Here is a 15,068-nt window from a genome sequence, read left to right as displayed (position 1 = left end):
TGACATCTTTGGACACATCCACCCCAAAGGGAGACTGCCTCCAACCTTAGACTCCCAGGATTAGACCCTCCAGCTGAGAGGGAGTAGACAGCAGGACAGCCCACTTTCCTCCCTCCTCTGCTCCCACTTGATCTTTGGCCTTCAAGAACCTCCCTACAAAATGCAAAAATGAGAATACCCCAAGGAAGCCTCTCTGAACTAATACCTCAGTTATCAATTGATCCCTTAGCAGGGTTTAATCAGGAATGGGAAAGGGATGGCCCTAGGGGCTTCTTCAGATTCAGTATCAGAAGCCCCTGGTCCCCATGGATGGCAGGCAGAGGCTCTAAAACCTAAATCATCCCTTGTGTGTTGGGAGTTTCCAACACCCCACCCAAAACTCAGCTTCCCTCATGGAGAGATGCTCCTGAAAGAACTGTGGCAAGGAGTTTTATAAATGCATTTCCTGATTCAGCTCTCCCAGATGGTTTATAAGGAGCTTTCAGGCCTTCCTCTATGGAGATTATTATGCTCATTTCTAATGTAAGCTGAGAGCGGAGGGGATGAGTGCTGGTGGGTACTGCATGGCCCTGGTGCTCCTAAAAGTGTGGGGCCAGCCGAATGCAGTGGAAATCGGGGAGTTCCATATTCCTCTGGGAACTTGTGGCTGACCCCTCGGAAGGGAGAGGACCAGGGCGAAGACAGCTGTCATTTTTCCAATAACAACAAGCTAGCGTAGCATTTGTGTGGTGCCTCCTTGGGGGTAACATCAGAGTGGAACAGCAACAGGGTTTATTTGTTCTGGGGTTGGAACCATTTCCTCCTGGGAAAGAACGGACTGGTGGCCTCCTGTCACTGACAGTGGTGCCTAGGAAGGCTCACTGGCACAGCTGACAGTCACATCTGGGTTTTCTGGACCGTCCCGAACAGGCTGCTTTTCTCTTTGTCTCTTTGCAGGTTCATCTCCAAAAGAGTCTTTTATCACCTGACAGTTGACTGGCCTGTGATCTACGATGGAAGTGATTTTCCTTAAATTCAAATCCTTGCGATCTCCACCACATTACTTCATCCACAGGAAACACTACGCTTATTTATGTATCACTTAAACACTAAAGGAAAGAAACAAAGCCTAGCAGTTCCCCAATTCCCCGGTTTTAAAGGTGGCGCGTCTCAGACAGGAACCCCTTCTAACATTTAAGGACCTCAGCTCAGGCACGGCCTTTTGGGGGTTGGAGATCAAGAGCCAATGAAAGGGAATTTTCCAGAGGGATTTCCTTGAGTCTGCCGTGCTTAGATACTTAGAAGCGATGGGCTCCTGTTTAAAAAGCTGGGGGTGGGTCTAGGGGGACTGCTGGAGCGGGCTGAAGAGAGAAAAACTACGCATGGCCGCCATTAGCAGCAGTTTGTAGCCGACCTCTTCCTCGGCAACAACTTGTTCATGGACTCGACTGTGCGCACCATGCCGTGGGCTGCTGTTTCTTTTCTTGCTCTTTTTAAACACCGAGGAAATAAATCAGCCAAGGCGGCCATCAGAATGATGGCTGCTCTAAGATAGGAAAACCAGTTGAATTCAGCCAGTCCTGATTAAACACCAGCAATGGGCAGGGCTTGCCCGGGGCTGAAAAGACAGAGATGAAAAGGAACCAGCCCCTGCCCTCAGAGAGCTTTCAGTGTGATGTTAGCATGGAGACGGTGACAGGGGAGACTTCTGAGTGCAGTCTTCAGCCCCGTCCCAGCTCTTCTCCTCCCCATTGGGCGGAGAGCTTGGCCTGAGGGACCTGTAGCCCTGCTGCCCTTCTTCCCAAGCTTCTCTGACCACACCTGCGGCTCCTCAGTTGAGCAAACAGGTGCTTGGCTGGCCCTTATGTCTCAGTCACACCATTATCGGTGGGGCCACAGACGTAAGTGTTGATTGTGAAGACGAGCAAACGGTCAGACCGGCCGAGCCCTGGGCCCTCACTGAGCAGAAGCCTGCTGATGGGGAAGAAAAAAGAACAAAGTCTTGCATTTATTTGACATCATGCCTCTTCCCTGAGTGCTTTTGGAGGACCCAGGAAGACCTTTTACCTCGAATAGAGGTTTTATTACCAAACTTTTTTTAAACTAAGATTGGTCCCCAATACTAAATGCAAACCCTTTTGTGGAAATCCAAGCACATTTTCATTTACTGATGATTATAACCAAAGGAGAGTTCCAGTTCCAAAAGCAATAGTTGTTCATAAAGAATGTTTTTTTTGAGAACAGAAGTAGAAGCCTCAATATAATCCATGAATTTATTGCACTCGTATTCTAGCCCTGACACTTATATAGGAAGTATATAATTTGCAACATCATATTTTTTTTCTTTGTCCCCATTTCACGACGTTTGAAGAGCTCCGTTTGAGGAGATGGCTTACTTAGGGTGTGTAGAATTTTTAATATTGCCATGGATGGGCAATCAGATTGAAAATGAATGGCACTTTATGGTATCCAGAGGGCTGCCCAAATCATGCTCCGAGTTTAGCAGCATATTTATTTTTCTGTACAGGAAACGCCTTGTACTAGAAAGAGGACACTATTCAGAGAGTAGCTTTTTCATGGATTCCCAAGAGTGGAGACACTGTACTATGCAAAGAGAGCTCGTAACGGAGGTGTGGCTTGAAGCTGTGTTAACCCTTTAATTTACCGTTAGATTGCCAATTGACTAGGTGCTACGGGTTTGGCTTTGTTGTATAACTGAGAGAAATTGAATGTTTAGTCCGGCGATGCCCCACTGACTAAAAACAACAGGCAGCATCCTTGGGATTTCAGAGGACAATTTTGAAAGAAGATCAGCGTCTGATTGCAAAGCATCCTGGGAGGAAGATAGCTCATTTTGTAAATCCCAAGGGCACTTGGCTGTCCGCTGCATTGAGGCCATTCAAGCTCCCCGCTCCAAGACCCAGGCATGCTCTGCTCCACACCAGTTAGCCTGTCTCGTTGTTGAAAGCACTTTATGATTAGAGCACTGGGGCTTCCGAAAGATTAGAGGAAGCCCTACCTTTCTCTGCTCCAGAAACCTGAGACCTAATCGGTCCATTGGGCCTAAAAATGGAAGAGGGAGTAATGTGTGAATATGAAAGAGTAAGATGGATCTTTCCATCTCCCTTGGGGTCAGCAGTCCCGCTCCTCTGCAGTGTTCCCAGACTGGGTCCTACTCAGAGTGCTGGGAGAAATGACAGCGATGACTGAAGCATGAGGCGCAGACGGTGGCAAAAGGCCCACGCCAGCATTCAATTGAGAAGCCATGCTTTAAGCCATGTTTTCCTTGTTACAGCCCTAAGTGGTTTCATATAGAAGTTTCTGTATGGCCTCTACGCTTTAGTGCCCATAGACCAGGGGCAGCTGGGTGGCTCGGGATTGAGAGCCAGGACTAGGTCCTGGGCTAAAATCTGGCCTCAGACAATAGCTGTATGACCCTGGGCAAGTCACTTAACCTCCATTGCCTAAACCTTACCGCTTTTGACTTGGAACCAATGCACAGTATTGATTCCAAGATGGAAGATAAGGGTTTAAATTTTTAAAAATAACAATCATCCCTATTTTCTGTCTTAGTATCAATTCTAAGAGCAGCCAGGACTAGGCAATTGGGGTTGAGTGACTTTCCCAGGGTCACACAGCTAAGAAGTGTCTGAGGTCAGATTTGAACCCAGGTCCTCTAGCTACTCTACTACCTAGCTGTATCTCCCCCCCACCAATAGGTCCTTAATTCCCTTCATCTGCCCAAGGCATCATGCTAGGGCCTGGCGGTACCAAGGCAAAATGAATCGCCCTCAAGAAGTTGATGTTGACTTCAGCGATAATGTCTGTCCTGGAGGGAGCATTAGCAGCATGTCTTTCCAAGGTCTGTTTTATCGGGGGTCAGTGGGGGGGGGTAGCAAAAAAGAAGCTTCGCTGTCCAGGTGACTCCTGATCCGAGCCTCAAAGCCAGGTAGGGTGCTTAGCGATCAGATGGGGCCGGGTCACGGGGCCCTGAAATCCAGGTGTCAAAGAGACGCTTTTCCTTGGCGAAGCCTTCAGCGGGCTGTGCTCCGTTTCACCGTTTGCGGTGGGTTCTTCCAAAAGGCAGGAGAAACTCCAAGGCGTGTTCTTTAGTCTTTCAAAATCCTTTTAAAAACACCGAGGGAGGAGAGGGCGCCACGTGGGACGGGTGGCCAGGCCCTTCCACACGCGTCACCCATTATCCAAAGGGGGGGGTCGTAGGCGTCGCTGCACCGCCGGCACCCACATCCTGGAATTGTGCGTGAGCGAGACTAGCCTTCCGGGGGCTCCGGCCAAGGCATCGCCTCAGCAAAGCTGCACCCAACATGGACGCCACCCCAAGCCACGCGCTGGGGGGAGAGATTCTCGTCACCGGAGCATACTCATTTCTAAGCGAGATATATATATATATATATATATATATATATATATGCACACACTGCACCGTGTGGGGTGCTTCATGCTTTCTGGCTTTTGGGTTCTTATCTCAGGAATTTCAATTAAAAGGAGAAAATGCTCTTCAGAGTGGTGTCTCTTATTGTCCCAGCAGAAGGGGATGGGGGGACCCCAGAAGACAATAGCCCTTGCCTCGTCTGTCCCCAGAAAGCTTGTGTGCCGGCCGCCCGGACGTCTCCTGGCTAGGTTTAAGGAAGTCATTTGCTCCTACTTGATCACTCACATTTACGTAGCACTCCCAGGTCTCCTGAGCACGTTTCTCACCGTCGCTCTGTGTGATCAGATACTTTTCATCTCTATTGTATGTGTTGTTCCGTCAAGACTGACTTCATTGACCCTGTTGGGGGTTTTCTTGACACAGATGCTAACGTTAACTTGCCATTTCCTTTTCCAGCTCGTTTTATAGATGAGGGAACTGAGGCCAACAGGGTAAAGTGAGGCCCCCAGCTAGTAAGTGTCTGAGGCTGGATTTGAACTCATGAAGAGGAGGCTTCCTGACTCCGGTCCTGGCACTCTATCTACTGTGGCACCTTGCTGCAAAAGTGCGGGGAAATGAAGGGGTTTGTCAATAGCAAGACGGGGCTGCAGACTCGGGCCTTCCTTCTGGGTCCAAGCCTAGCCCTTTTTCCTCTACTCCATCCACCATGTCGATAAAGGGGAGTTCTGAGACGTAGCCACAGACCGAATCTGGCCAGCTTGAACACAGCGAACTTGAGTTCAGAGGAAAATCTGAATTGGAATCTGCAGATGGCTTAACTTCTCCAAGGCCGTTGGACCTGCGGAAATGGAGTTGGGGGATATTGGCCCTTTCGGTCCTATTCACCTCTCCTCTTCCCATGCATTGAAAAATAGTTCCTTTCTGGGGTCTTTTTGTAAGACTTGTAAGAAGGGACACAGATTTAAGCAGAACCGGGAGGAAAAGATGGTGCAATAACATTAGCATTGTAAAGAAAAACCATTGGAAGACTCTAGAACTGGGACTGATGGTGAAACATGCCGTTCAGCTCCTGACGATGAGCTGGTGGAATCGGGGTGCAGACTGAAATGTCTACTTTTTTATGTGGCCAGTGAGGGATATATTCCGTTTTACTACGCAGATTTGTGGCAAAGGCGTTGTTTCCATTTTTCTCATAGGAGATGGGGAGAAGAGGGAAGAAACAAATATTCTTCTTTGAAAAAACTTTAATTTACAAAATTATCCTTTTCTGATGCTGCCCGATAATCAGATTGAAGTGTAGTGCAGAAGGTGTGATTTAGACACTCTCAAAACCATCCGCTTCCCTTCCTAGGAAAAGGTCCACAGTCTACTGCTGAAAGCCCTGGCCCACAGACCTTTCAATGCTGTGCCCACAATAGGAAGCCCATCTTGTCCCATCATCCTGTTGGGTATCCAGGTATGACTGGGACCAACGTCTGCCCCCCCTTCCCTGTCCCCTGTGCTTCTACCAGATGAGACAACAATGACAGACAGACGGATTTCTGCAGAAGCTTTAAGATACAGAAAAGCCACCTCACTTGGGTCTGCCTTTTCCACCAAGATCTCAGAGCAGGGTGATGAGGAGGCTGGTGCGATTTCTGCAGATGACTCAGAGGAGAACTTCCCTTAAGGGAGAGGTCATCACCTCTCGCTATGAAGATTCGTGGGAAAATTCAGGCTGGTTAGAGCGTGGGGCTGGGGGAAGGGGTGCTCAACACTCAAAAAATATATGCAAAGAAGAACAAACCAGCCGCCTTTGTTTTGGAAGTGAAAACTGAAAATAGCAATAATGAAAGTTATTCAGAGCTTCTTGGGGTTGAGGGGAAGGACAACCTTTTACTTTTCCCACACTCGATACCTTCTCAAGAAGGATGGTGAAGACATAGCAAGGCATGCCTACTAGATGTCTTGTGTCTGCTTGTCTACTAGCCCTTCTCCATCTGTTTTTTTGTCTCTACTCTTCTGTCTCCTCACTCCCCTCCATTTGTCACTCTATCTCTCTCCCTCCCTTTCCCTCTTCCTTTTCCTCTTTCTTTGTCTTCTCCTCCCTCCTCTTCCCCATCTTTTCTCTCTCTGTCTCTCCCCTGTCTCTGTCTCTCACTTCTCTCCTCTCTCCCCACTCTGTTTCTCTCCCTCCCTTTCTCTTTTCCCCCTCTGCCTCTTTCTCCCTCTTCTTCTTTCCCCTCTTCTTCCTCTCTCTCTACTCTATTTCCCTCTCCCCCCTCTTCTCTCTCTCCTTTTCTTCTCTCCCTCTCCTTCTCTCCCCTCTCCCTCCTCTCTCTCTCTCCTCCGTCTCCCTGCCCACCGTTCCTGTCTCTGTCTCTCATCTTCGAAGTAACAGATGTCTGTGTGGTTTTCCTGAACATTTTTCTGCACGTACCCGCTGAGGGAGGTTTCTCACAACCACTTCCCCATCTGGACCCTAATGTGAATTTCATTCTAATGTCCAGAATAGCTATAGTAGTGAGTGTCCTTGTCACAGAATAGAAAGGAAGCCTGATGCTGTGCTGGTCTACACCTGGGCTTTGAGCCTGACAGCCAATGGGGTGAGCAAGGAGAAGTCTCCTCTAGAGAGGTCCACCAGGCTAGATACTTGTCAACCCACAGGCCCACAGAGGGATGGAATGGGGGATGAAGTTTGCCCTAGAGAAACCTTGCACAGTCTTCTGCTCACTGGCATGGGAAATGTAAGTTCTGGCTAGAAGGAGGGCAGGTGGCGACAAAAAGGGAGAAGATGCATTCCCTTCAGTCCCATGAAGTTAGCCTTAGATTGAACCTTGAAGACCGTTTGCTCCAACCCCCTCAGTTTAGAGATGAGGAAACTAGTCAAGAGGAGTGTCAGAGAATTTAAGACACTGGCCCCTCAGAGAAACAAGGACAAGCTGCCACGGCAGCTCTCCAGAGGGTGGATATTGTAGATGCCACGCACCTGACCGGGAAGAGCTTCGGAGAAGGAGAACCAGTAATATTGCTCCATCCTTTTGGCCACAGCTGGTCATTCGGGCTTTGTTGAAGGCTATCAGCCGACTGAAGACAACAATGGAACACAGGCAAGCCTCAGAAAATATGTCTAGTTTGTACCACAGGCTGAGGGTGTGGGGAGATGAAGGGCTGAATTCAAGTGACACTTCCCAGACCACTTAGCCCTATAAGAATGATTGGTATGACTCTTTAGAGAGTCAGAGATGGTGGTGGTCAACAAAAGGATGTCACTTTGCTTCAGTGTTGGCCCCTCCAAGGATGTTGCTGGCATCCACTGTTGGGAACCACCAAGCAACTGTCATCATCTGGAAACCAATGATTATTATTAGAAGGGATGGATGTTCCTAAATACAGAAAGGTAGACTGTGAGTTGTGATAGTACCGGGAAAAGGCGGTAGAGTGGACCCCTGGACCTGACTTTAAAGTCTGAGTTTAAATCCTGCCCAAGAGGCTTACCGTGTGACCTGAGGCAAGTTAATCTCTAGCCTCAGTTTCCTTCTCTGAAAGACAGGAATAAAAATATCTCCTATCTCACCATGTTATACTGATCAAATGAGATAAAGTAGGCAAAGTGCTTTGCAAACCTTAAGTGAACTCTATAAATGTGAACATGGTGGCCAGGTAGATAATGGGAAATCAGAGAATTCTTGTTGAATTGAATGTAAGGAGAGAAGATGGGCCCTCTGTGGTCAACAGACTCAGAGAGTCTGAAAAATCTGTGATTCCATTGGCTGTAGGGTTGACCCAAGAAAAAAGCTCAGAGCTCTTCTCGGTATCTTGTATTTTACGTCATTGAAGGAAATGCTCGTTTTTGATGGGAAATGATTGGAATCATAATAAAAATGTGGTTTATTTTTCCCCATCCAAGTTCACAGACCCCCTAAAGCCAGCAGCTTCCCTTCCCTTGGTAGAACCACCAAACAAGCTCTCAAACTCCAGAACGTAGGAGATGATTAAAACAAGAGAAGACTTTATGAAGCGCCCACTGTGTGCCAGGCACTGAGGATACTGAAATAAAAATGAAATCAATCCTGCCCTCGAGGAGCTTACATTTGGTCAGGGGAAAAAACATGGATGGATATTTATGTACCTATGTACACATATATATACACACAAAGACAGACACCTATGAAGATATGAGTGTGCCTGTGCATATAGATACACAAGAACATATGTATACATACACGTGCATATTTGTGCATGTATGTTCCTCATACATAGCATTCTAACTCATACCTTTGCATCGTTCTCCTGTTGCTGGAATGCCCCTTAGTTGCCATCTCAGCCCCTTAGAATCCTTTGTTTCCTTCCAAACTTGGTGAATAAATATTTGACATTTAGTCATTTCTCAGTCATGTCCCAGATATCTGTGAACCCATTCGGGGTTTTCTTGGCAGAGTTACTGGAGTGGCTTGCCATTTCCTTCTCCAGACCATTTTGCAGGTGAGGAAACTGAGGGAAACAGAGTGAAATGACTTGCCCAGGGTCACACAAGTAGTAGATGTCTGAGGCTGGATTTGAACTCATCAAGAGAAGTCTTTCTGTCTGAAGGCTCAGGACACTATACACTGTGGTGCCCCATAGCTGTTCACACATGTGTATATGTAGATATGTAGATGTGTATGTGTGTATATTGTTTATAAAGACACTTATGTACCTGTGTGTGTATATATATATGGATACACATTTCTGCACGTACATATATTTGTGTGTAGGGATGTGTATGCATTTGGGTATTTATATATACACGTGATTGCATGTGTGCACACTCAATAAATAAATGGTATCTTGGGGTTGGTAGAGGAGGGTCCTTGTAGTGGAGATCAGAGAAGGCTTCTTGTAGAGCCAAGTTGGGAAGGAAACAAAAGATTCTAAGTATTCTCGGCATGGAAAAACAATGTGAAGACGAGAATTAGAACTTAGAAAGAAGGAACAGCAAGAAGATGAGTTCAACGAGATTGGAGGGAGCAGGAAGGAAACTGGAGATGTAAGTTGGGACCAGGCTGTAAAGGATTTTAAAAGCTGATTTAAAAGTGAATATTTGAAAATCACTGATTTGATTGAAGATCCACTTTTTTTCTTGTACAATGATACTCTTTTGTTGAGTTAATTTTTCTTCCTCATAATCCTTTGTGCCTTTTGCCTTTGGAAATATGCTAGTTTGTCTTTTCTGCTCCTTTAAAGTGATAGCTGGTAAATCGTGTGTAAGTCTCATTGTGGTTCCTTGATATTTTAATTCTGTCTTTCTGGCTGCTGGTGCCATCATTTTTTTCCTTTTGACTGGAAATTCTGGATTTTTTCAATGACATTTCTGGGTATTTCCACTTTGTAATTCCTTTTAGGTGGTGATTGGTAGATGGTTTTTTTTTTCTATTTTCAATTTACCCTTTTATTCTTTCTGAAAAAAAAGATTTCTTGAGATATATCCAAGGGGCAGCTAGGTGGTTCAGGGTTCAAATTTGACATCAGATACTTGCTAGTTGTGTGATCATGAGCAAGTCCTTAAACCCAACTGCCTGGCCCTTACTACTTAGTATTAATTATAAGGTATGGGTTTATGGGGGAAAAAGAAATACCCTTGTGGGGGAAGGGGAGGATTATGGATTTCACATATCCCTATGCTTCTTCATTTATCTCCCCTGGTCTGTTCTCTAGGTTAGTTGTTTTTCGTTTACGATAACTTACATTTTCCTCCATTTTTTCTTTTTTTTCTTTTTATTTTAAGAATGATTTGCTCCTAAATCACTGATTTCTAATTAATGCAATTAGTTCCGATTTTAAGGGCATTTTTGCTAGGTTAAGGTTTTGAGCTTCTTTTGTTAAACTGCTGATCCTTTCCCCAGGTTTCTTCTCCATAACTTTTATTTATTTCCTTTATAAAATAATTTTTTAAATGATTATATCATTTCTTTGTGTTTTTTTAAATTTTTTATGTTATATACTTAATACCACCACCACCAAACATTTAAATAAATAAATGCATTAAGAAATTGTGGTAAAATAAAAATTCCACATTGTTTATAATTTGTCTTAAAACATGTAAATTATTTGAGTGTGTGTTAATATAAACATCCTCTTCTTTTGAGCTCTCTTTAGATTTATTTTAGTTTGATACTTTTTTCTCTTGGTTTTGTGGATATTTTAAAAATGTAATCATAGTATGTATTGTTCTTATTCTCTTTTCATTTCTCCATATATTTCCCTTATTTTTGTATATTTCTAATGTTTGCCATTTATAATAACAATATAATCTATCACATTCAAATATCACAATTTATTCAGACATTTCTCCCAATAATTGCATTTGTGTCATTTCCAGATCTTTATCATTACAAATAAAGCTATCATGAATATTTTCATGTACACACAGCTTTGTACTCTATCAAGAATGCCCTCAGGGCCTAACCCTAGTAATAGAATCCTTAGGTCAATGAGCAAGAGCAGTTTAACAGCTCTTAATGCACATTTTCATCTTGTTTCCTAACAGAAAAAAATCACAGCGGCTCTAGCAATGTAATATAACACCTGTTTCTCCATGTTCCTATCAGCATTTAATTTGATCAACTTAACTTGTTTGGTAGCAGTTAACATGCTTTAGGAGGACTATATTTAGCTAAATTGGTTCTTAGGAAGCAGACATAATCTGTTGCCAGGATCATACTTTTTCCAAAACCAAGTCTTTCTATCTTTGTCATACCCAGTGGAACTTTTGTTCCAGTACTGGGACCTCTCAAGAATGCAGGAATACCTCCTTATTGCGATGAACTTTAAAGTAAGACTTTTTCAGAATATTTATGCTCTCCAAACCATTGTCATCTCACCAGAAACCATGTTTAGGTTATGTGTATGCTCAGGCTTAGATCTGCTGCTAACCTCATACAGATGTATGGAGATTCTCCAGATATTTGTCATATTTACCTTATCTAAGATTATATTCATCTCTTAACTTCTTTTTAATTTATTTTATGTTTAGATTTATCGAGTTCTGAGAGGAGAAAAATTAAAGTCCTTTGCTATTGTTATTTTGTTATCTATTTCCATATGTGTCTCATTTAGTTTTCCTTTAAAAATATAGATGCTATAACACTTGCTACATACAGGTCTAATTCCTATAATAATTAATTATCCATAGTACCCCTTCCCCCCAACATAATATAGTTACCCTATTCATCCCTTCCAATTGTATCCCCAACTCTGTTAAGGATCATGGCTCTGTCAGGGATCATGACTGCTACCCTTGCTTTCTCTGAATCATCTGGGGAATAGTATATTCAGCTCCAGCCTCTCATCTTCACTCTATGTGTCTCTCTCATTTTCAGTGTGTTTCTTATAAATCACACATTGCCAGGTCTTGGGTTATTTTTTTTTTATCTTTTCTCATCCATTTTTCTTCCCATGGGTGAATTCCTCCCATTTATACTCAATGTCATAGTTATTAGTTGTGCATTTCCATCTATTTTGTTCCTTCACACTGTTTGTCCCTGTCTTCCTTTCTTTCCACTGTATCCTCTTCAGATTTCCAATTTCCTTTAACCAATACTTCTCCAATTCAAACCCCTTCCCAAAAAAACCCCCCTTATTCTCTTCCCTTGCCCTCTTGATTCCAAATTGGGTCACCTTTCCAAAAGTCACTTCCTTATCCCCTTAGCCCCTCACTTTACCCTCTGCCTCTTGATGTGTACTCCTCTCTAGGTAACCCTATTTTCCTTCCCTTTTCTTATTCTGTTGTTCTTCACCCCCTGGTCCCTCCCTTATCATATCCCCCTTCCCTCCTGTTTTTCTGTGCATCAGAAAAAATTTATCTCTCTAATTGTGTATGTTGTCTCTCTTTATCCAGAGTCTAAGGAGAATAGGATTGTAGTACTCCCAGACATCCACTCTCTCCTCCACTTCTCTGTGGCAGTTCTTCCACTCATTCCTTCTCTGTATGTTAGCCATTCCACCTCATCTCCTCTTGATCTATTACATTACCATTTCAGTTCATTCCATCCTATTCCATTCACCTCAACCCTGAATCTTCTCTCCATATATGCCCCTTCAAAATACCTAGGCAAAGATGCCATTTCCAGGGTCCATAGATAACATTTTCCCATACAGGAATGAACAATTTGACCTTTTGTGTTGCTTATGATTAGTTTTTCATTACGTTTCATTTCATCATATGTTTTTTAAAAATAAAATTTTCACTGAATTCTGAGTTTTCCCCCAAGAATAGGTGAAACTCCTTTAGTTTGTTAAATGTCAACTTTTTACCTTTTATAATTATGCTCATCTTTGCTAGATATGCAATTTGTGGTGTAAGCCCAGTTCTTTTGCTCTATGAAATGCTATGTCCCATTTTGATGTTGTGATGGTTAAGTCTTATGTTATTCTATTTGCAGCCCCACAGTATTTAAATTTTTTCTTGTTGCTTGTAGTATTTTCTCCTTAACCTGGGAGCTACATAATTTAGCAATAATGTTCCTGTTCATTTTCATCTAAGGCCCTCTTTGAGGTAATGGTCAATACATTCTTTCAATTTCTATTATACACTCTGATTCTGAAATTTTAAAGTAGTTTTCCTTGATGGTTTCTTGAAGAGTGGTGTCTAAACTTTTTTATTGTAATTTTCTGGAAATCTAGCTATTCTTTCTACTTGATCTGTTTTCCAGGTCCAGTGTTTTTGTGATAAGATATTTCATATTCTCTTCTATTAGTTACTTCTTTTGATTTTGCTTTGTTAGTTATTGTTGTCCTAGGAAATCTTTAGTTTCTCTTTGTCCAATTCTAGTTCTTGATAGATATTTTCTTCTGTGAGTTTCTGGATCTCTTTTTCCATTTGTGTGATCTTTCTTTTATAGTTTTCTTAATTTTTCTTGAATGGCTCTTTTTTTTAGCCCTTCCAAAAGCTCTTTTTGTACATCTGGCCATTTATTGTGTTTCTTTGCTGTTTTTGAAGTAGGCATTTTTTCTTCACTGTCCTCTAAGTTTGAGTCATGATCTATCCTGTCCCCATAATAACTGTCAATAGTTACATTATTTCTCCTTTGCTTGCTCAACATTTATTTATTTATTTTTAAGTTTTAAGAGCTGGGCCAATGGTTTTTGTTATTGGCTTTTTGCTGGACTTTCAGAGTTCCTATTGTGCTGAAGTGTGTTACCATATGTTTCAGGATTTTGTTTGTTCATTTTTACTATCCTATTTCGTTTTTCCAGTTTTACTATCCTATTTCCAGTTTACTATCCTATTTCCAGTTTACTATCCTATTTTGTTTTTCCAGTTTTTATAGTCCAGGGTGATATAATCCTGGGGCCCCAGCTCAAGCCCTAGCCTGGTGTTCTCACTAGAGTCAATGGGCAGTTCTGCCATTGCTACTGCAAGCCACCACTCTGCCTCTCCCTGTGGCAACAACCAGGAATTCCCAGTCCCTTAGAAACCACACTTACCCATTTGCTCTCTTTCCTCAGTTCTCCTGTCCTACTATCACAGCTTAGGACAAAGCAGGTGTCCATGCCACTTTTATTGGGTTTCCAAAGGCCCTCAAATGCTAGCAGTGAGGCCTGAGCTCCTGTCCTGAGGGCTTGGCACTCACAGATTCAGTGGTGTCCATTCTTTAAATCCTCAGCTATAGGCCAGTGGGAGTCTCCTGAACTGAGACTGCAAAAGACACAGCTACTGCCAGGGCCCTCTGCTTGAGGATTTCAGTGATGTCCTTCAGAAAACAGGCAAACAAAGTGAGATTTCCAATCTTGCACCCAGGGGTTACCTTGTTGATTCCATTGTGCTTACTCTGGTCCTGCCCCAGGGCTTACAATAGAAGGACTTAGACCAGGGAAATCAGAAACCTTCCTCCCTAGTTTTCCCAGGCTATTCAGCTTCACTCTTGACTTCTATCTATTTTCACTGTTTAGCTTTGATTCTATAGAGTTATTTTTGGTTGTTTGTGGGGGTATGAGGAGAGTGAGAAAGCTTCTTGCCCTACTCCACCATCTTCTCACAATGCTACATCATTTCTTTGAAGAATTCTAATTGTTCTCAATTGAGTGATTATAAGTTTTTGAGTTATTCCCCCTTTCTAGATTTATGTTTTGGTCATGCTTGGTGCTATAAAACTCTTTTTGCTTTTTGTTTCTGGATTTTTGTTGCTGAAGCCTCAGGAGTTGAGTTCTATGTCTCTTCTGCTGTAGAGAATCAATTCAAGTTAAGGGGTTTTCTTTTATCCTGGTGGTCTTTCTTTAGGCCTTTCTCTTTAGAACAAACACCAAAGCTTTCTTTTCCAATGATCAGTCTTAACTGAAACTCTTTCCTTTGGATGTGAGGGAGAGGAAAGACTCATTCTCTTTGATCTTTCATTAAATTTGAGAATGCCCTCCTTTCACATAAGAGAACAGCTGAGGACGTTCCCCTAGCATCCAAAATTATCAGTTTCACTTCGGTCCTTCAGGGGATTTCTTTCTACCAAGGCAGTTAAATGAATTTTTAAAAAAATCAACTGTCTATTGTCAGCACTTATATTTTTAATAGTACTATAAATGCTGACTATAACAATATTTTTAAAGTAATTGAAGGAATAAACATAGGTAATGAAGAAACAAAATGATCGCTTTATATAGATGACATGATAGAAATCCTCCAAGAAAGTGCTAAAAAATATAAACAGGAATGATCACTTAAGCAAACTTGCAAGTTATCAAA

At 42.9% G+C, this 15,068-nt stretch overlaps 1 protein-coding gene across 2 annotated transcripts in view; it reads left to right on the top strand.

The window, feature by feature from the left end:
- FYCO1 (FYVE and coiled-coil domain autophagy adaptor 1) overlaps positions 1-4,501 on the top strand; it is a 107,876-nt gene extending 103,375 nt beyond the window's left edge. For both annotated transcript variants that reach the window (XM_007505070.3, XM_001379531.4), the window contains exon 18: positions 937-4,501. In XM_007505070.3, the coding sequence (XP_007505132.1) occupies positions 937-1,012 (76 nt within the window). In that variant the 3' untranslated portion in view covers positions 1,013-4,501. The remainder of the gene's footprint in view (positions 1-936) is intronic.
- Positions 4,502-15,068: the final 10,567 nt, after the last annotated feature.

The sequence above is a fragment of the Monodelphis domestica genome, chromosome 5, assembly GCF_027887165.1.
Source record: "Monodelphis domestica isolate mMonDom1 chromosome 5, mMonDom1.pri, whole genome shotgun sequence".
In the NCBI taxonomy this organism is placed as follows: Eukaryota; Metazoa; Chordata; class Mammalia; order Didelphimorphia; family Didelphidae; genus Monodelphis; species Monodelphis domestica.
This window is presented reverse-complemented; position numbering and strand designations above follow the sequence as displayed.